The sequence below is a fragment of the Lycium ferocissimum genome, chromosome 9, assembly GCF_029784015.1.
Source record: "Lycium ferocissimum isolate CSIRO_LF1 chromosome 9, AGI_CSIRO_Lferr_CH_V1, whole genome shotgun sequence".
In the NCBI taxonomy this organism is placed as follows: Eukaryota; Viridiplantae; Streptophyta; class Magnoliopsida; order Solanales; family Solanaceae; genus Lycium; species Lycium ferocissimum.
In genome coordinates, this window is record NC_081350.1 from 23,794,576 (window position 1) to 23,815,808 (window position 21,233).

The window sequence follows — 21,233 nt, forward strand, 5'->3', positions numbered from 1 at the left end:
CCTGATTTGAATGAAACTTAGAAGGAAGAACACATCTTAAAAGATTAAATGTAAATTGAGTGAACAAGTTGCATACCGACTTAATTTGATTACAACAGTACTTTGAACCAGCCATATGTCAATTAATTTGCACACATCGGTACTCCGAAAACGATCATAAACAAAGATAAGGTTCCTCTGTATCAGCTTAATATACCCTCAGCGAAGACAGAGTGTTTGCTCCCTCTGTAAACTCAATTTCATTCAATTGGTTAAAGGTTAGAATTCTACGTCAGCACAGGGGAAAAAAGGTTTATCCGTTTACCCCATTCTTTAAGGTGCATTTCCTTACCAACATGAGGTTTTTTGTCACTATGTTTTTATATTTTTGTAATTGCTCTATATCTTTGTGAGATGATCAAGGACTTGTTATTAGTTCTATTTTTAGACTTCATTTTAATTAAAGGCCATAGCCCATAGGCAGCTTCCAGAATTTGCCACAATTTTTCATTTAGACTCTTCAATTAAGGACATGACCTATTAGACACTTGTAGTATATTTAGAATGTGCTAATTGAGCACCTTATTGCAGTCTTCCAGAAAAAATAAAGCGCGTAAAGTTAACATGCTACCTATGTGGCAACAAACAAATGAAAGGGTAGCACGTGGCTATTTTTTTTCTTTTTGTTCTTTCTTCTTCACATTTAATTCCCACAACGCCTTTTCTTCATTTTTCCGCATAGAATTTATCGGAGTTCCACCACAAACCACCTAAGTAATACTGCCGCTTCTTCATCTTCAAGGAAACAATACTTGTACCTCTTACTTCTTCTTTTTCTTTTTTAATTTCCAACCCCATAAATTGATGTTACATTCATTTACTTCTTCAGAGCCAAAGATTGCTTTCGAGATCTACTCCTCTATTTCGCCCCACCCAATTCTACAATTTCTCAATTTTCATCCTTTATTCGTATGACCGAGCGGCCATGGTTCCAAATATTGACATCGAGCAAAATTTATTGAACTAAGTGTAACTTCTAAAAATTGAGCGAAAAGCTCATTGCACAAGTGCTAGAATGCTAGCAACGCATGAAAGCAAAGACCTCTGAATATCTCAAATTATCAGCATTAAAATTGATCTCCCAACTGACAAACACATGTTATTAATATCCTAATGATGGGTTCTTTCTTTTGATTAGATTTTTATCTCATGTTTGGTATTGAAAAGATAAAAGAGAAATAATGGTGGAGACGGTGGTGTTGAAGGGTTACAGGTTTAACCGAGATGGTGATTTGGAAAATAAGATTTATTTGGATTAGGAAAAAAAATGTTGTTTGGAAGTTACGCCAGTTCACGCGCCTAATAAGAGTTAGATCCACATTCTCTTGCCATGTCATCATTAGGTGCTCAATTGGCACATTCTAAATCTACTACAAGTGTCTAATAAGTATGCCCTTAATTGAAGTGTCTACATGGAAAATTGTAACAAGTTCAGGGGCTGCCTATGTATTTGGCCTTAATTAAATAAAGGCAATATGACCTTGCCAGTCTTTTTATTTGCTTTATATAACAAGTGACTGTATTAGGGGCAAGAACAGTATTTCTACTAGTCAGTACGGCAGATCTTTTGTAGTTTTTCACGTCATATAAGGCCCGTTTGGCCATGAAATTTTTTCACTTTTTTTCGAAAAACGTTTTCACTTTATTTGGAAATCAATGTTTGGCCATGAAAATTCTGAAATTTGAAAAACACCAAAAAATTTATTTTCACTTTTAATACATTCAAACAACTAAATATTCTTTACAAAAATTATAAGAAAAGACAACTTAACTCCAAAATATTAAATAAAGTGAAAAAATATTTGGTTTTCACGCCAAACGCCTGCTAAATGTACGTAACTCCAAACATTTTGGTGGTTTCATTTTCAAGGATCTTTTCCCATGGTTTGGGACCTTGGGCGCAAGTGGATTTTCTTTAATCTAAGGCCCCGTTTGGACATGGTTTGAAATCTAGTTTCAAATAATGTTTGGACATATAATTTGGATATTTTAAGTTGTATTTTCTCTTATAGACATTAAAACCTCACAAATTGTGAAAACTATCAAAACATTCTCAATTCTTATACAATCTTACTAAATGAGCAAATTATAGTTTATAACAAAATTAGTACACTATTAGAAGGCTTTTTTAAAAAATGCAACATCAATTAATCAAACTTTACTTCAATAAAATCGAAATTTAACATGAATAGTAATGTAACTACTATTTAATATAATCTACCCACATAAATTAAAGGTTGGTAGACATAAATAAAGGTTGGTGGAAGTTAATGAGATTGGTAAATAATTAATCGGGATAATTGTTAAAAATATTTACTAATTTATGGGTCTTTTTTTTATAAAATATTAACTTATAGGTTAAATTTTATATTTAAAAAAATTGAAACTATGATTTCAAACCCTAAACCATATTTTTTGGATGATTTGGGTTCAAATTATGATTTTAAATCATGACTAAAAATTGATAACCAAACGTTCATTTGAAATCATGATTTCAAAATTAATGGCCAAACGCCTACTAAGCCCAACCGTGTGCCCCATGCCTACATTTGCACTTCTTTATTTGTTTGTCTTATCTGCATATCATTATTGGCATTAGACACATCACCACATGTCACTGTACGTGTCTGCAATCTAGCAAGTAGACCAAACAACATCTCCAAATTCTGTGTGCTCTTTCGACCAACCAATCCCTATACCCCATAATTGTGATCAAGAAAAATATATAATAATTGAAATACCAATTACACCCTCTTCAATACTTATCATTAAAAGCTATATGGAAGGGCAGAAATGTACTTCCACAGTCCAGAAACCATGCTCCAAAACCACAGGAAGTACAGCCAAAAGCCTCTTGTTTTCTCCAACAAGCACAATATACACGCGCACGTTTTTAGAGTTTAGATCAACAAGTCATACAAGTCTTTCTAAGCCTATTTCAGCAAAATTAAACCTTCACAAACATAACCAAGTTTTTTCAAGAATTAATATCATATTAGAAAAGAATGAGTTCAACAAGCAGGGCATGGGCTACAGCAGTGAGCTTGGGAGTGGTAGAGGCACTGAAAGATCAAGGAATATGTAGGTGGAATCACACAATCAGAGCCGTATATCAGCACACCAAGAATAATCTACGGTCATATTCACAAGCCAAGAAGCTCTCTTTTCAATCTTCTTCTTTGGTTTCTGCAAATAAATTAGAATCGAAGAAGGTGAGGCAGTCTGAGGAGTCTCTTAGGAAAGTTATGTATTTGAGCTGTTGGGGTCCCAATTGATCAGATCCTAATTAGCAGTCAGATTTAGTACATGTATAGTCTCTGACAATATTGTAAAACATGAGAGGACTTTTAGAGCTTGGGCTAAATTGCCCTGTCAACACCTGTGGAAAGAACATTTCTGTAATCCAAAATTTCTGGAAATTATACTCAATTGCGTTGTCTGAATCATAAGTACTTTTCAACTTTTGATAATTTATAAGCTTATTTTGGTTAGGTAGTGCTATGAATTAAGGATTTATTCAACAATTCTTAACTTATGCCCCATTATAAAAATTGGTCTAACGCCTTTAAAGCACTGGAAGGGAGGATTGGAGGTCAGAACTGGCGTTTCCTTAATGGGCGTCTTGAAACAAATAAACGAACAAAAAAAAAAAAAACGAAGTAAACTAGTGGAGATCTAGTAGCTTTGCTACCTGAACTCTTACCAATATGAGTTCGAATTCTCAAGCTGTAATGTCTCTCTATTTTCCCTTCCCCAACACCTAAAAAGGGGAGAGAGGAAGAGTAAGTAAAACTATCTGTGGCCGTGAACTTGAAGGAAAATATGTTTCAACGGATCAGAATGCATAAAAGTAATGCTGAAATTGGAAGGAAGGTGCATAATTTCCTTGGAAAGTAACGCTAAAATTGGAAGGCATAGGTGCATAACAGTTTTTTAAAAGGGAATTTTACATAAATGATTACACTTTGGGGGTTTAAAATTTGCCATAGCTACAGTTTCAATATTTACATCACAGAAATATGGTTCGTATTGTATTAAAAAAATGTCTCGTTGTATTCATAAAACGCTTAGTCAGTATTCATGAATACAAATAATAAAAAAAATTTCAAAAATTCTTTTCATCGTATCAAGTCATATGTATTATTCAACTCATTTGTATTCATGTCAAATGTATTCAACTCGGTTGTATTCATCTATAGCTTACTTTTACATTGTATTCACTTTATTGTATTTAAAAATCGGTGGTATTCAAACAACATAAATACAAAAAATATTGTATTCAACTTGTTGCATACAATTTTTTTTAGTGAAGGCAAGTCATACACTAAAATTTGAATACATAAAACATAGATACACTGGTCGGATTTCTAAACCCACAGCCACTTGAAGGGCAATTACCATCCCCTTCTTCTCAAATGGCAGTGGACAAGAACAAGCTTGATGAAGAATTCTTCCAAGTCAATAAAACTATTCCTAATACTCATTATTCTCAGCTCATTATTACAACTAAGTAAAGCATCTAATCCACTCACAAAGCTGAGATTTGACGTTAAAAATGGTGAGTTTAGGATATTGCAAAAGGCGTATATGCACTACGGAGATGGAAAAATGAGACGGTGTAAGGATGTGTTACCTGACCAGATGTCCACGTGTTCGGATCTGAATACAACTGATTTTATTATACGTCAGTGAGGGAGAAGAGAGAGAAGCCGTCCCCGGAGGACGCTCGCCGGAGAAGATGACCGGAGCTCGTTCGCCGGAACTCGCGGGCGAGAGCGTATGAGCGAGAGCAGTAAGATTAACAAAAATTATAAATAATAATAATAAGAGAGTATTCTACTTTAAATATATATGTAGCTATTAATTGTATTTATCATACTACTCTTAGCTATAAGATGTAATTAATCTAAACTATAGCTACTAAATATAAATATGTACCATAGTTAGTTATGCCATGTAGATTTCCCTTTTTAAAATGCAGTTTTGGGACTCGTTCCGGTAAACAGGGGCTCACGTCCGAAACAGGAGCTTGCTTAAGAAATTATGGGATTCCCTAGTTAATATTATTGACCCTCATAATTTTTTATTAAATGAATGGTGCTTAATAGTGTTCTTCATCTATAGAAATAAGGCAATTGAGAGTAACACAAATAACATATCATAATATTGCATATTTACTATTTGAGAACACTGTGAGAGCGAATACCACTTAACATTTTTTTTAAAAATAAATAGCCGAATTTTACATCTTCACGTTTTTGTCCTTTGTCTCAAAATTATCATAGTTTATTATTTTGCTATTTGAAAGTAATTTTATTTTATACATGAGGGAGTGATTTTTTAAATATAATATGATAAAGTTTATTGATTATTTTCTTTTAGGGAAGTAAATTACATAGTATATATCAGTATTATAAAAGGCGATTTTGGGACCCGGGGCGGGGCACAGGCAAAACGCATCGGGGCTTACATGTGAGGCTTACGCTCTAAGCGCCTAATTGTACGCCCTAAACACGCCTAACGCCCAACACTCGGGGCTTGCTTAACAGTTCTTCTACAAATTGTGTGTCAAATTCCTTAGTTAATACTTTTGACCCTCATAATTCTTTAATAAAATGATGCTTAATAGTTTTTCTCATCTATAGAAATAAGAAGATTAAGAATAACTCAAATAACAAGCCGTAGAATTGCATACTTACTAATTGAGAACACCATGAGGGTGAATAGCAATTGATATTTATTTTATAAATAGATACCCGAATTTTACATCTTCACTTATCATTGTCCTTCATATTTTTGTCATATGTCTCAAAATTATCATATTTTTATTATTTCTCCATTTGAAAGTAATTTTGCTTTTAATCATGAAGAAGTGATGTTTTAATTATAATACAAATAGAGTTTATTGATTATTTTCTTCGAGAGAGGTAAATTGCATGTGTGATAGTAATGTATTTTTAAAAAATGTGATTTTTCAATTGTTTGAAGTAAGATGTTAGAGTTGATTTGCCAAATGATAATAGTTTTATATCATTGCATTATTTATACTTGTAAAATCATGTTAGAAGTTTCATTTTCTATGAGTTTCTTTAAACATTTTTTAATATTTTTTTAAACTATTAATGCATTCTTTTTTTATATATATAATTTTTGTGTTATTGTAGCATTTTACTATATTATAAATTAAAAATTACAAGATTTATGGGGCTTACGTCTCGCCCTCTACTAAGTAAAATGCCCCCGCTTTTTAAAACACTAATGCATAATTTACTTTGAAAGTAATGCTAAAATTGGAAGGCATATGATTTGAGTATAAAAACGAGAAAAAGGATAATGTCACTTTGATCCCTCAATGTTTGGTAAGTTGTAGTTTTAAACGGGTTATACCTTAGATTATTTTTTGAACAGAAAAGGCTCATAAATACCCCTAACCTATTCAAAAAGGCTCATAAATACCCTCCTTCCACCTTTTGGTCTAAAAATACCCTTAAGGTTTGTTTTTGGCTCAAATATACCCCTCAAACTAACAAGTTAAAATTAACTCTTTAAAAGCCAAATGGCATTTTGTAATTGGTCAATAATAAAATTCCGTACTTTAAAAAAAAATCCGAATTTTTTTTTAAAATCTGGATTTTTTTTTAAATCACGGAATTTTATTATTGACCAATTACGGAATTTTTAAAAAAATCTGGAATTTTTTTTTGACCAATTACGGAATTTTTAAGAAAATCTGGAATTTTTTTTTGACCAATTACGGAATTTTTTAAAAAATCTGGAATTTTTTTTTAAATCTGGAATTTTTTTTTGACCAATTACGGAATTTTTAAATTACGGAATTTTTAAAAAAATCTGGAATTTTTTTTTTAAATCTGGATTTTTTTTTTTAAATTACCGAATTTTATTATTGACCAATTACGGAATTTTTAAATTACGGAATTTTTAAAAAAATCTGGAATTTTTTTTTAAAATCTGGATTTTTTTTTAAACTGATTTTTTTTTTAAATTACTTAAATTTTATTATTGACCAATTACAAAATGCCATTTGGCTTTTTAAAAGAGTTAATTTTAACTTGTTAGTTTGAGGGGTATATTTGAGCAAAAACAAACCTTGGGTATTTTTTAGACTCAAAAAGTGGATGGAAGGATATTTTTAGGCCAAAAAGTGGAAGGAGGAGATTTATGGCCTTTTGGGCCGGTAAAGCAGTATTTATGAGCCTTTTCCGTTTTTTGAATTATATTACCTTACCTTAAATATAAAGTAATAGTAAGAATATTAATTTATCGCAATACATGAACAATTGAATGATTTAAAAAAAAGGATACATTTCAAAGTTAAAGGTTAAACAATTAATATTAAGAGACACGAAAAAAAAAAAAAAAAAAAAAAAACTAAAACCTATCGTAATTTCGGGAATGAACAGCACAAATATCCGCAAAAAGAAGAAAAATTGGAACCATCCAGGTTCAAAGCTCCAAAACTTCAGTAAACGAAGGCTACGTTCCACCCCCTTTGTCTTTTCCTCTAATAAACAAAGAATAAATAAATAAATAAATTTCCCTTTTGTAAAGGATAAGATAACTAGAAAACCACTGGCAGCATAACTGTCCAAAGCACACAGTTTGCCAGAGAGACACTGGTTTATCACTCTCCAACAACTTCCTCAAATTTCTGATCTCTCAATACATTCCTATAAATTCGGCTTTTGCCTCAAACCCCAAACATCATATTCAAAATCATCAAATTGACTAGCAATCAAAAGACCACATAACCAATTCATACATCAAAACCAAAGCAGAAAAAAAAAAAGGGGTTAATTTTAGAAGAAATTAAATCAAAATGAGTTCAAGCAGGAGAGCGTGGATAGTAGCAGCCAGTGTTGGAGCAGTTGAAGCCTTAAAAGATCAAGTTGGATTGTGTAGATGGAATTACCCATTGAGGTCTTTGGCACAACACACAAAGAATAACTTGAGATCTTACTCTCAAGCTAAGAAACTTTCTTCTTCTTCTTCACTTATTGCAAGGAGCGACAAGGCAAAACAATCTGAAGAGTCTTTGAGGACAGTTATGTACTTGAGCTGTTAGTCCCAATTGAAGTTTCTTTGCAGAATCTTACTGTAATTTTTGTAGAGCTGGAGAGAAAAAGAATGTAGGGCTATGATTGTAAATAGAATATTGAATGGCATTCCACCTCAAGAGAGCCATGTATTTCGATATCTTTGACAAACTATGACCTATGAAATGCTGTTGATATGTTGATGAATACTGAGTACTATTTATTTTATGATCCGAAACATATAAATAGTATATCATTCAGCAAATTGAAGGAGCATTTATTCTCTGATGGTTACCCTTCTCTTGCTGTAACATAAAAGATCAAGTTAAATCAAATTGAGAACTTTAAAAAAAAAAAAAAAAAAAAAAAGTTCGATACGATATACTATAGAGTTAAACTTTACAAGTTCTAAATGGGCAAAAAATTAATTAGCCCCGGTCTAGGACACGTCCAAGAAGTATGTATGTCAAGCACAAATCTGTAAAAGGTGCTTTCCTTTTGATGGCTCCCTCAAAAAACTCCAGTTTCATTCAATTGGATCAAAATTAGAATTTAGGATTTACTTTATCGCAATGTTAACAGTATCTATGTAGTCGTTTAATTGTATAAGGTAACTTTAGTACATTACTTTGCTCTTTTTGAAATTATTCTACCTTGTGCAGAGATTTGCTGTTTCAATTAGGTGAATGTCTAATTTCCCACCAACGAATCTACGATCTTTGTTCTTCTCCCATAGACCTGCATTTGTAATTAGACTTTTAGTTACGGATTGGATGAAATACAAATCTAAAATTCATAAACACAAACGGTATATTAATTCCATTTAAGTGAAAAATAAAATATTCCATTTAAGTGCTTTGAGAAACAAGATAAGATTTGTAGAGACAACTCTCTTATGTTCAACCGTGTGACACTGGAAAGCACGCCAGTCCAAAATATATGTAGTTTCATTTTCAAGATCCTTTCCCATGGTTTGGGCGCAAGTGGGTTTTCTTTTATCTTGCCAATTCCTGTGCATCTTTGTTACATATTGTATTATTTATTTATTTTACACATCACCCCATGTCACTCTATGAATAGATAACCTAAAAATTATCTAACTACTACTCCTTCCATCCCATAATAAGTATCACTTTAATAAAAAAAAAATATCTCATAATAAGTGTTACCTTAAAAAATCAAAACATAAATTGACAAGTTTTTTTCAATTTTAACCCTAGACAAAAAGATAAGTTAAAGTAACATCAAAATGATGATTAGAAAAATCACATAGTAACTTAGTATTGTTAGATTCTCAATGTCAAAAGGTTCACTACTTGTACATGCTCTAATCAGGAGGAAAAATAATATTTTTTTTATTTATATAGAGGTGATTTGGTAAACTTCACATAGTATTATTGGTTTCTTAATATGCATGTTTTTGGCTAAGGTGACACTTATTATGAGACGGAAAGAGTATTATTTAGTATCACAAAATTCACTACACTATTTTCTTTTGGTAACTACTCCCTCTGTTTCAATTTATGTGAACTTTTTCCGAATACGAGAGTCAAATTTTATAACTTTAACCTTAAATTTGGACATAAAATTTTTAAGTTTATAAAAATAAAATTTATATATTTAGAATGTACTATAAGTCATGATAATTTATAATTAAGATAATTTAGAAAAAGTGTAGGCAAAATGTGGTAAAAAAAACACTTAGTAGATTTTTCAAATAGTAAAAGATTCACATTAATTAAAACAGATGGAGTATGTGACTTCAACATAAGATCAAGTGAATTTCTTAGAACCATCCAGGTTCAGAGCGCCTAAACTTTAGTAAGAGCCTGTTTGGATGGGCTTAAAATAAGTTTTATAAGTTGGAAGTTATTTATAAATTAAAAAAAATAAGTTGGGGTAGGCTAACTTTTTTTTTTGGCTTATAAGTCGTTTTCAACTTATAAGTCGCTTTTAGATAAGCTAAGCCAAATGCACCCAATTATTTTTTTAGGCTTATTTTTGCACAAAATAACTTTAAGCTAGCCAGTCAATCACTCAAAAAAATTAAAAATAGCTTATAAGTATCTTATAAGCCAATCCAAACGGGCTCTAAATTAAGGGCTCGTGCAATTAAACAACTGGAGTAGTAACAAAGAGTGCCGGGTAGTCCAACTCCTGTCTTCTTCTAAGAAAAAAAATCACAAGCAATAAATAATAAAATGGAATTTTTACCTGTCATAGCTACCTTTAAGACTTATTTATGAATAATAACTATCTTATTTTTTTATTTAATTTTTGTAGCTTTATTTTTCCAAAATTACATTTCATAACTAATCCAAAGAACTTTTGAAATACATGTATCTCTCTTTATTCTCCCTCACTACACATTCATCATCTTCTCCGACCCTAAAAATTCTCTCTCTCTTTCCTTTCCCTTTCCCCTCACGCCGCCTCGCTCCGACATCTCCTCGCGCCACCGCGCCTAAGGCCGCGCTCTTGCCGTCGGTGATGCCGAAAAAAATTCTCTCTCCTATTGCCATCGGTGATGCCGAATCCATGGCTTCTTCTCGTATCCGGACGGTTATCGAGCAAGTTGATCGGATTTGGAATAATGAACATCACAACCATAAAGCTTAAGCTTTTTGTGATTGCACGTATATATCCGATTCAATGATCTAGTAGAAGTTGATTTCAATTCCCTACTTTTCGAGTTATTACTGATGTAAATGCGACTCAAATATGTTGGAACTCAACTACTCCGCAAATCGTGTTAATATTTTTTTTTCCTTCTCGTTAAGATATGCATATGCTCAAGTTACAATCTTTTCAAGTAAGTATGGCACTTAGAGATATAATGATGCGAAGAAGGTGTTTGATGAAATGCCTCAAAGATATATTGTTGCCTCTACCGTTACGATATCATGTTATCTTGATGGGCGGGTTGGTGAATAAGGTAATGGATGAATTTCGTTGTTTCTACTAAGGATAATGTTGGTCGGACAACTATGATTGATCTTCGGTTAGAAACAGTGAAATGAAAAATCTTGGGAAATATATTTCAAGTATATTTCGTTGTATTTCAATGTATTTCTAATTTCTAAAAACAAGATTTCGATATATTTCATTGTATTCCATTGTACATACACATACTACAATTTTATATTTCTTAAACAATCAACCATATTTCATTGTATTTCGGTGTATATTTTTCTGTATTTGGAAGTATCTCTAAAAGTTTGGAATGGAGTAATTTGGAGAGAGAAACGTGGGTTGTTATGGAACTTCGACAGTTATGCGTCATACATGGTTGATTTAATTTGACTTACCATTTAAAATGAAAGAAGAGAATCTATTCCATAAATACCTATTTTTACTATCTTTGATTTTGTATTTCAAAGATATTTCAAAAATGTGAACTCTCCCATTTTGTATTTCCGTATTTCTCTATATTTCAAAAACGCGAAATACAACTAAATACAACAAAAACTAGCTACGATTTGTAAATATAGAAAAAGTAGTATAAATTGTTGTGTTTTTATTAAAAGGCAGAATTTGTTTTGTAAGTTTCCCTAAAGAAAATCCACTTGGGCCCAAACCATGGGAAATGATCTTGAAAAGGGAACCACCGAAATGTTTGGAGTTACGTACTTTAGTTTAATATGTGACGTGAAAAACTGCATAATATTGCCGTACTGACTAGTGGTAAATACTGTTCTTGTTATAATACAGAAACTTATTATATAAAAGCAAATAAAAGAGTTATTATTATTTCACAAAGATATATAGCAGTTGCGAAAATAAAAAATAGATAGTGACAAAAACCTCATATCGGTAAGGAAATATAAAATAAAGAATTGGGGTAATCAGATAAACATTTCCTCTGCTGTGAGGATGCAGAATTCTAACTTTGAACCAATTGAACAAATTTGGGTTTTTAGAGGGTGCAATCAAAGGAAAACACTGCACAGTTTTGTTTATGATCCTTTTTCGGAGTACCGATGTGTGCAAATTAATTGACATATGGCCGGGTCTATATATCTTCAAACTTAGGGAGGACACAAACTGCACATTTTGAATTTTTACTTCTTTTAAGTACTGTTGTAATCAAATTAAATCGTTTATGCAAAACTTGTTTCACTCAATTTACACTTAATCTTTTAAGATGTTCTTCCTTCTTAGTTTCAAATCACGACCACTGGAGATGAGACTTCTTTACCATATTTCTTCACTATTCATTTGTGTATTCAGATTGATTTGTTTATTTATTTATAAGTAGAAGTATTATTGGCAAGTCGAAGTGATAATACTAGTCGATCTGTAATATCATCATAATATGTACACAGTACATAGCACTTCATAATTTCATGTCATTCTTCGAATGATTCGAAATAATACATGCTTCTCTAGAGGTGGCATGACTTAAACACTATTTACAATCACAGCCAATTAGCCATACATTTTTTTCTTTTTTCTTTCTGTCCTAGAAAACCTTCAGCTCTGCTAAAATGACAAATGAAGGTATCTGTAAAAATATAGAAAGAACCAAATATCAAATCATTAATTATCTCACAAAGATACATAGTAATTACAAAAAAATTAAAAAACATAGTGACAAAAACGTCATATATCGAGTAATCAGAAGAACCTTTTTCCCCTGTGATGAAGTAGAATTCTAACTTGACCCCATTAAATGAAATTGGGTTTTTAGAGGTAGCAAACAGAGGAAAACACTCCGTCTTAGCTGAGAATAATGCTGATACAGAGGAAAATAAAGGGGAAATTCTTTGTTTATGATCATATTTCGGAGTACAGATGCGTGCTTTGACATATGGCTGGTTCTATGTGTATCCTTGCACCATTTTTAATTTATAGTTCTTCCTGTACTGTTTTAATCAAATTAAGTAGTTTTTGCAACTTGTCACTCAATCTACACTTACTCTAGGTTTTCAAACTAATTAAGTAGGAGTAATATCTGCAAGCATGTCGAAGTGATGCAAAAATATTAGTCGAATTTTCATATCATAATCAAAATATCTACAGTATTTCATAATTTCATTGTCATCCTTGGGATGATTCGAAACAGTACATGCTTCTCTAGAGGGGGCATGAGTGCATGACATAAATTCTACTTAATATTTACAATCATAGCCATACTTTTTTTCTTTCTTTTCGTTTGAAACTCTTTCAGGTCTGAAAAAATGACTTGAAGGTATTAGGAAAAAAGATAATTAATTGGGACCCCAACAGCTCAAGTACATAACTTTCCTCAAAGATTCTTCAGATTGATTTGCCTTGTCACTATTTGCAATCAGTGAAGTAGAAAGTTTCTTAGCTTGAGAGTAAGATCTGATGTTATTCTTTGTGTGTTGTGCCAAAGACCTCAATGGGTAATTCCATCTACACAATCCAACTTGATCTTTTAATGCTTCAACTGCTCCAACACTGGCTGCTACTATCCACGCTCTCCTGCTTGAACTCATTCTGATTTAATTTCTTCTAAAAATTAACTTCTCTTTGTTTGCTTTGGTTTTGTATATAAATTGGCTGGTTCTCTGATCTTTTTATTGCTTAGTAGATTTGTTGGCTTTGAAGTTGATGCTTAGAGTTTGGGCTTAAGGCTGAATTTATAGGTACACTGAAGAGAGAAGACTTTGGAGTATAGTAGCTAAAGAGTGATAAACTACTGGCTCTTTAAGCTAACTGTGTGCTCTCCCGCATTGCAGCAAGTGGTTTTCTAGTTTTTTATTTAGTATTTAATTTTTTAATTTTAAATTAATTTGTTTTCTAGTTATTTTGTCCTTGTAGAAAAGGGGAATGAATTTAGCAGGAGTAGCTGATTTCTACGTTATTTTTCAGAAGAAAACAAGATATTGCACCACCGCAACTGGTTTTAGCCCTCAGTAAGTTTAGGAGCTTTTAAGAGGTTCTTTTTATTCTTTACTTAAAAAGTCAAGATTTTAATTGAAACATATTAGTCAAAATTTACCTAACTGTGATTTACTTTTTTTCAGTTTGGCAATTGTTGGGAAACCAACTTATTCACTATTTTAGTGGCACTGAGGTGAAACAACATTAAACAAATTTGCTACATGAGTACATCCCAGGAGATATATTCTAGCTAATTCCCACGAATAAAAGAATTTAGCCAAAATACATTAGTGGCCCCTTAAGCTTGTTAAATATTTTTATTTTGACTTCTAAAATTCTGAACTAGAGCTAGGCGCTAGCATTTATTAAACACTTCATGTTATAAACAAAATGTACCTACTAAACACAAATTAGATAATTCTAAACCTTGTTTGATGCATGAAGGTCACTGAAAAATCCCATAACCTGTCGTCGTCGTCTCCATCTCCTCATTGAACAAATCTCCCTATCATCACCATGTACCGCACCCACCCCATAAAAGTATTCGATGGACAAGAGTGCAAACTAGATACAAAATATGGTATGACAAGATTTTCATTAAGTGAGTGATCTTCGATCTCCACAGATCCCTTCCCCCCTTCTTCTTATCCTAGACCCATCCCTCTTTCATCTTCTTGCCCATCCCCCCTACATTTTCTTCCCCTAATATATGCCCTTCTTTCTTCTTCGATTAGGTTGTCAGAGGCGGATTCAGATTTTAAAATTTAATAATTTTTTTAATGATTTTAAATTAATGTAAAATTATAATTGCATTCATCATTAATTATTTATAATTTTCTTAATATAAATACATGATATTTAGAAAAGTTATTAAGTTCTCACGTACCGTAAGGGCTAGATTGATTGGATATCATGGAAGTTCCATTGTTCGGGAATCATAGTGGTCTCTTATGCTCTGGAAAAGAATTACAAAGAAAAAATTGATCTTTCACACTCTGAAAAAAGGTGACATGTATATGCCACCTTATCAAATTATGTTTAATAAATATAGTTTAACTCGAGTTTAAGTATTTAATAAGTACTAAAATTAATTAAGATATAATAGAAAAGTATTAAACAAGTTTAAGGAACCGTGTATTTGGCTAAAGTATTTTTAGGCTTCTGAATCTCTTTGAAATTAGTAGTCATGATATAAACAATCCTACCACATGGTACTTTCAATTTACTAAATACCATAGGCGGCTATATGCTATAATAAAGGTCTTGACAATTAATATATTCATTAAACTGATTGTGATTAGGCTTATATTGGAGAAAAATGGCTAAACAAATCTGGGGACCAAAACCACTGGTTTCTTCATAATAAAGGGCTTTCAAGAAAACAAAAGCAAACAAAAAACCACACGTGTTAAAGCCCTCCATGCTTCTATATAAAGCCAGCGAAAACCATGTGCATTTCCACTTAAGATTTAGCAACTAAACCAAGTGTAACAACTCTCAAAGCATAACCAAATTAAGTAAGTAGGATTTTAAAAAGACTCTTTCAAGTTTCAAAATCTCTAAATCTTCCCTATTTTTTAGATTAGTACTCAGTAGTACTGAGTTCCCTACTCTTAAAGAATTTCCTAGAGAAACGTAATTAGACTACTTCAAGGACTATTACACTACTAGAAAAAACATGATGGTGGCAGGAATGAAGCCTTCTCAGACAAGTTCCTCATCGGAATCCGGCAATCAAGGCAGGCTGAGATGGTTTTCCGGCAAAGGAGATTCAGGGAAGAAGGCATTAATGGATGATCAGAAGAGAAGGGTTAGGGAGGCTGAAAAGGCTGAAAATATTATGCACCTTATCTTCTGGGGACCCAAATAATCCATCTTTTTGACTCTGGCCTAATATTAGTAGTTATTTTACTGTAAATATTTCTCTTCTTTTTTGTTTGGTTAGTTTCTTCTAAATCAGTGGAGTCTCTAGGAGAGTCTGTACTATGTATATAGAAATGGAAGTTCATTGTACCATAACAATGAACTCTTTTAAGAAATTAAAGTTTTCTCATGGCAGATCCTTAAGACTCAGTGTAGCTATATATGGATTATGTTGTAGTGACGCCATATTGAAATCTAAGAATGCAGTGCCGTCGATGTTTTTAGAAGTTACATGTTGCTCGAAGTTGCATTTGTTAATGTTACAATTTTTTAAAAATAGTTAACTATTTAAATTTCTGAGATGAAACAAATGTTTGAGAGATTTTTTTCTCTGGGTACAAAAAGTTGTGGCCTCTGATATTTCCAACAGTTATGAGATTTGTAATTAATTCATTATATATGGTCTACGTCACAAAGCTGGTCTAGGGGCTGAAATGTATTATTAGAACACTTCAAGGACTTGTAGAAAATTCAAAGATCTTAGTTGAAATTGTTACAATACTCCGTATGCTACTGTAAGTACCTAATTAACTTTAACTGGTAGCTTTGACAATCCAGTTCTTCGCTCGGCAGGGGGTAAATAGAAAACAGAAATTGGAGAACACGGTTAAGTTTTGTAACTTCTAAGCCTAGTGATTCGAGAATCTATAGTAGTAATGGTTCTAGGAATTGTGAACTAGTCAAAGTATTCCATGGTTTAGCAGACTGTGCGAGTTTAGTGTAGTCACAGTTTACAACATGTTCTACACCATCAGTTTAACTTGTAACAATAAGTAATTATGCTTATGACAAACTTGATTTCACAATTCGAAATAAATTTAAAAATTATTTTATGATATGTTAAGCTATATTACTTTACTTTACTTTTCTATTATATTTATATTTATTTCTATTATATATAAATGTGGTAAAGGGACGAACACAGCTTCCCATGGTTGTACCATGGGCTTTAAAAATTATACACGCAATGAATGCTTGTACCATAAGTTATATAAATTGTACAGTTTAACCAACTATTTTTATATCCCACGTAGACATATGTCATAGTACTTAATATCTATTCCCTTCTCATGTATAGACTTATATACTTCAAATTTAATTCTCCGACACATTTATTTCCTCCGTGCACTTTTACTTGTTCACTTTTGACTTTTCGTGTTCTAGCTGAATATTTATTCTCTTCTCATGTATAGACAAATGTGGTAAAGGGACGAACACAGCTTCCCATGGTTGTACCATGGGCTTTAAAAATTATACACACAATGAATGCTTGTACCATAAATTATATAAATTGTACAGTTTAACCAACTATTTTTATATCCCACGTAGACATATGTCATAGTACTTAATATTTATTCCCTTCCCATGTATACATGTATGCACTTCAATTTTAATTATCCGACACATATTTATTTTCTCCGTGCACTTTTACTTGTTCACTTTTGACTTTTCACGTTATTTAAGAATTAATAAATGAAGTACTCCTTCCATCCCATATTTCTTGACCACATTACTTGATTTTTCACGTTCTTTAAGAATTAATAAATGAAATACTCCCTTCGTCTCATATTACTTGGCCACATTACTATACTCGACTTTTCACATTCTTTAAGAATTAATAAAAATGAAGTACTCCCTTCATCCATATTACTTGGTCACATTACTAAAAATATATGTCTATTTTTCTATTCTATATTTTTCTTCTTTTCTATTTCTAATATATCTAAGTGTGAAGATAGGACTAACACGGCAATAGAAATTTGTACCACAAGCTATATAAATTGTACATTTTAACCAACTACTTTTTTATCCCGCGTGGTCATATGTCATAGTATTGAATATTTATCTCTTCTCATGTATACACGTATGCACTTCAAATTTAATTCTCCGGCACATTTATTTCCTCCGTGCACTTATACTTGTTGACTTTTCAAGTTCTTTAAGAATTAATAAATGAAGTACTCCCTCCATTCCATATTACTTGGCCACATTACTAAACTATTTTTTTACTGAATATTTATTCTCTGCTCATGTATACAAGTATGCATTTCAATTTTAATTGTCCGACATTTATTTATTTCGTCCGTGCACTTTTACTTGTTCATAAATGAAGTACTCAATATTACTAAAAATATATGTCCAAATTACTTGTTCATTTACAGAACCAAAATAAAAGCAATTAAATGTTTTACATCTTATCCTCTCCGTCTCATATTACTTGGCCACATTACTAAAAATATATGTCCAAATTACTTATTCATTTACAAAACCAAGATAAAATTAATTAAATCTTTCCCATCATACCCTTAGTAATAAATGTTCTTAAAAATAGTCAATTTTGATTAGAATGTATTTATTGGAGAGAGATAGGGGTAAGATAGTAAAATACATCTTTTACTTCTGATTTCTTAACGGGCGTGCAAAAGGGAAAGTGACAAGTAATATGGGACAGAGAAAGTATATATTTTACCATAATATTCATATTTATTAGTGTAAGTCTCAATAGCCTTCAAAAATAATTTGAAAATGAGTAATTAAAGGGTGAAATTAATAATAAGAACACACAAATATTCACTCATTAATTTCATGAAAATTAATGGTCAGCCCCTTCTGCATGATTCTCCTCACTCTTCTTGCGTTGCCTAGCTTAATGGTCGCCATGATAAATAAGGGAATACAAGAAAAAGGATGACATGTATACAAATATATATGCCTATAATATATGCGTAGTCGTTATCTTTATACACAATCAACATAATTGAAGTTTCATACTAATTAATAATTACCATATTAGTTTCTTTCTCTTGATATGTTAATGTGGACAAGTAAAAATAAACAGAGGGAGTGACTTTTATCCCCGTTTTTTTCTTTGTCCATACTTTAAACGTGAAGAGATGATGAACAATAGCAATGCAAATTTGTACCAAAACTTATTTTAATTCTCCTACACATAACTTGTTCACTTTTCACGTTCTTTGAGAATTAATAAATAAAGTATACTATATTTTATCATACTATCCATATTTATTGGTGTATAGTCTCAATAGCCTCAAAAAATGATTTGGAAATGAATAATTAATGTGAAGGGTAAAATAAAAGAAGAATTTTTTTCTTGATATGTTAACGTCGACAAGTAAAAGTGAAGGGAGAGAGTGACTTTTATCCCCGTTTTCCTTCATTGTCAATACTTTACTTATTTACTCTCCTTTGCAGTCTCTGGTTATTGTTTTCTTTATATTTTCATTTCAGAATTAAAATTTGGTGATTAATGATATAACATATATCTTTCTAATTTTGATTTCTTTGTAACAATTTGTTTTATCTATAATTGTCGTTAACATCCAATTTTGTCCCTCCTTTATGCTAATTGATTCCCTCGGGCTTCTAAATTTATCGACGGGCTAAATACTTTATTTTCGCTATTTTTATTTTCAAACATTACTAGCAGTACTTTATCACAATTTTAAATGGTCCGTCATCGCTCATTTTAGGATTTGTACTCGTCAAATTAATTTTTATTTTGTTAAATCATTTATCAATTACTATTTAAATTCACATAGTATACATTGTACTAGTTATTAAATTAGAAGCCCAAAATAATTAAATAGAGACTCAACAATTTCAGCCATTTTTACAAAGTCCAAAGGACCAGCCCATTTTTTCGGACCAATAAAACAAGCCCACAATCCTAAACTACCCGCTCCAGCCCACACCTTCTACCCGACCCGTCCGACCCAATTACTACATCAGCCAAAACAAAAGTAAAACCTACTTCCTTTCAACCAACAGCCGACCCTCATCTCTCTTCTCTACTCTCTCTCCCTCCCTCCATTTAGCAAAATTCAGTCTTCCTTTAGCCCTTAACAGACTTTGCCATTCCATTATCATGCAACGCACACTCTCTCTTCCATCTCTTTCCCCTTTTTATCATCACCACCACTACCATTTGGGGCTGAACGTTTCTTTTCTATGCAACTCTGATCTAGTCAACACAAATGGCCAAACAACTTTTGAGATTTCCGAAAGAGACCAACTTTAAAATTTGATTGTGATTCAAACGGCTCTCCACCTGAAATCCCGCCCAAACGAAACCCTCTTTGATTCATTCTATAAATATTATTTGAGTTCTCAAAATTTAAAGGGGAGGAAGGAGAAGAACACACGAGTATTTTTACAAAGTCTTTTCTTTAAATACAAGCTTTAACCCTCTCTAAAATTATTCATACTTTGTTTACATCTTGAAAACACTCGTTTAAAAGTGTTAAATTATTCAACTCGGCTTTTACTTTGGAGTCGAGTATAGATTCGAGACTCGACACCCAGTTCACTGTACCCAAAACAGGTCGGCACTGTCCCTCTTTGCGCTATTTATTTTGAATATTGTATTCTGGTACATAATTAGTTCACTTGAATTTGGATATAATGAAATGATTATACCCTATGTCGATATGGTTTGTTGATTTGATCTGATCTCTATCTTATGTTCTGTGTTCAGCTCTGTTCTGTGTAAATCTATGTAGTTAGATTAGTTTAGTTTAATTCGGTTCTAATCTGGTATGTTTAGATTGCTCATTTGTGTTTCTTAGTGTAACATCCATATGTTCTCTAATCCTAATTAGCTAGCTCATTAAGTTAGATGATTAGTGTTTGTCTATTTCCACTTCTGCTTTGGATTTAACTTCATGTTTATTGCAAGCTGAAGATGAAATTCAGATTTGTCGTCCCTTTAAGTTTTATTAGAAGTGATGATTTCGTTCTGATATGCTTTGTGTTAATTTTATTATTGTCATTCTTATGATAAAGAATAACTAAATCTTGAGTTAGAGATTAGTGGATGAATGCTCAACGAATGTCTTTCACTGTTTGGTGTGCTTGCATCTACTTTAAGTTAACATATAAAGAGTTTATGATTTGAGATACAATCAATATGCTCTTCCTTCATTTATCAACACATTATTTCTTTGCTGATTAAGTTTAACGTATAGTTTTGAATTCAAATTATTCACATTTTATTACTTCCCCGTCCTCTCTCGTTTTCGCTCCTTATTTTTTTATAGATTAGCTTATGTTGTTCAAGTTATCTAGCTAAATCAGCCTTTCCTTTATTTTTGTGCCAAAATATGATGTTTGTTCTTCACGTGTCCTTTGTTTAGTTGAGGTTTATGTTAGATTAAGTTTTGTCTTATTTAAGATATGCATGTGAATGCTGATGATGGTCCATTTAGTATTTAGTCTCCATTATTATTTCCAGATTAAGTAAAATCAGTCCTTTAGTTGTTACTTTCCCTGCATTTCATGCCATTATGCTTATACTTGGAATTTCTTTAGGTATTAGTTAGTAGAAAAAGCATGAGTTTTTGGTCCATT

The 21,233-nt window shown here is 31.9% G+C and overlaps 3 protein-coding genes and 1 pseudogene across 3 annotated transcripts; 3 read left to right on the forward strand and 1 right to left on the reverse strand.

Annotated features, from left to right (window-relative positions):
• LOC132029947 (uncharacterized protein At4g15970-like) overlaps positions 1 to 21,233 on the forward strand; it is an 81,718-nt pseudogene that overhangs the window by 42,082 nt on the left and 18,403 nt on the right.
• Positions 2,860 to 3,482, forward strand: LOC132029949 (uncharacterized). The gene has a single exon (XM_059419373.1). The coding sequence runs from the start codon at positions 3,045 to 3,047 to the stop codon at positions 3,312 to 3,314; it is 270 nt and encodes an 89-aa protein (XP_059275356.1). The 5' UTR covers positions 2,860 to 3,044; the 3' UTR covers positions 3,315 to 3,482.
• LOC132029959 (uncharacterized) lies at positions 7,639 to 8,300 on the forward strand. Its single transcript, XM_059419381.1, has one exon. It carries the CDS (start codon positions 7,877 to 7,879, stop codon positions 8,120 to 8,122), a length of 246 nt encoding a protein of 81 aa, XP_059275364.1. The 5' UTR covers positions 7,639 to 7,876; the 3' UTR covers positions 8,123 to 8,300.
• On the reverse strand, positions 13,072 to 13,696 carry LOC132029958 (uncharacterized). The gene has a single exon (XM_059419380.1). It carries the CDS (start codon positions 13,553 to 13,555, stop codon positions 13,304 to 13,306), a length of 252 nt encoding a protein of 83 aa, XP_059275363.1. The 5' UTR covers positions 13,556 to 13,696; the 3' UTR covers positions 13,072 to 13,303.

What these genes read in the sequence shown, in the direction of transcription:
- LOC132029949 (XM_059419373.1), top strand. Translation starts at nt 3,045, where the DNA reads ATGAGTTCAACAAGCAGGGCATGGGCTACAGCAGTGAGCTTGGGAGTG.
- LOC132029959 (XM_059419381.1), top strand. Translation starts at nt 7,877, where the DNA reads ATGAGTTCAAGCAGGAGAGCGTGGATAGTAGCAGCCAGTGTTGGAGCA.
- LOC132029958 (XM_059419380.1), bottom strand. Translation starts at nt 13,555, where the DNA reads ATGAGTTCAAGCAGGAGAGCGTGGATAGTAGCAGCCAGTGTTGGAGCA.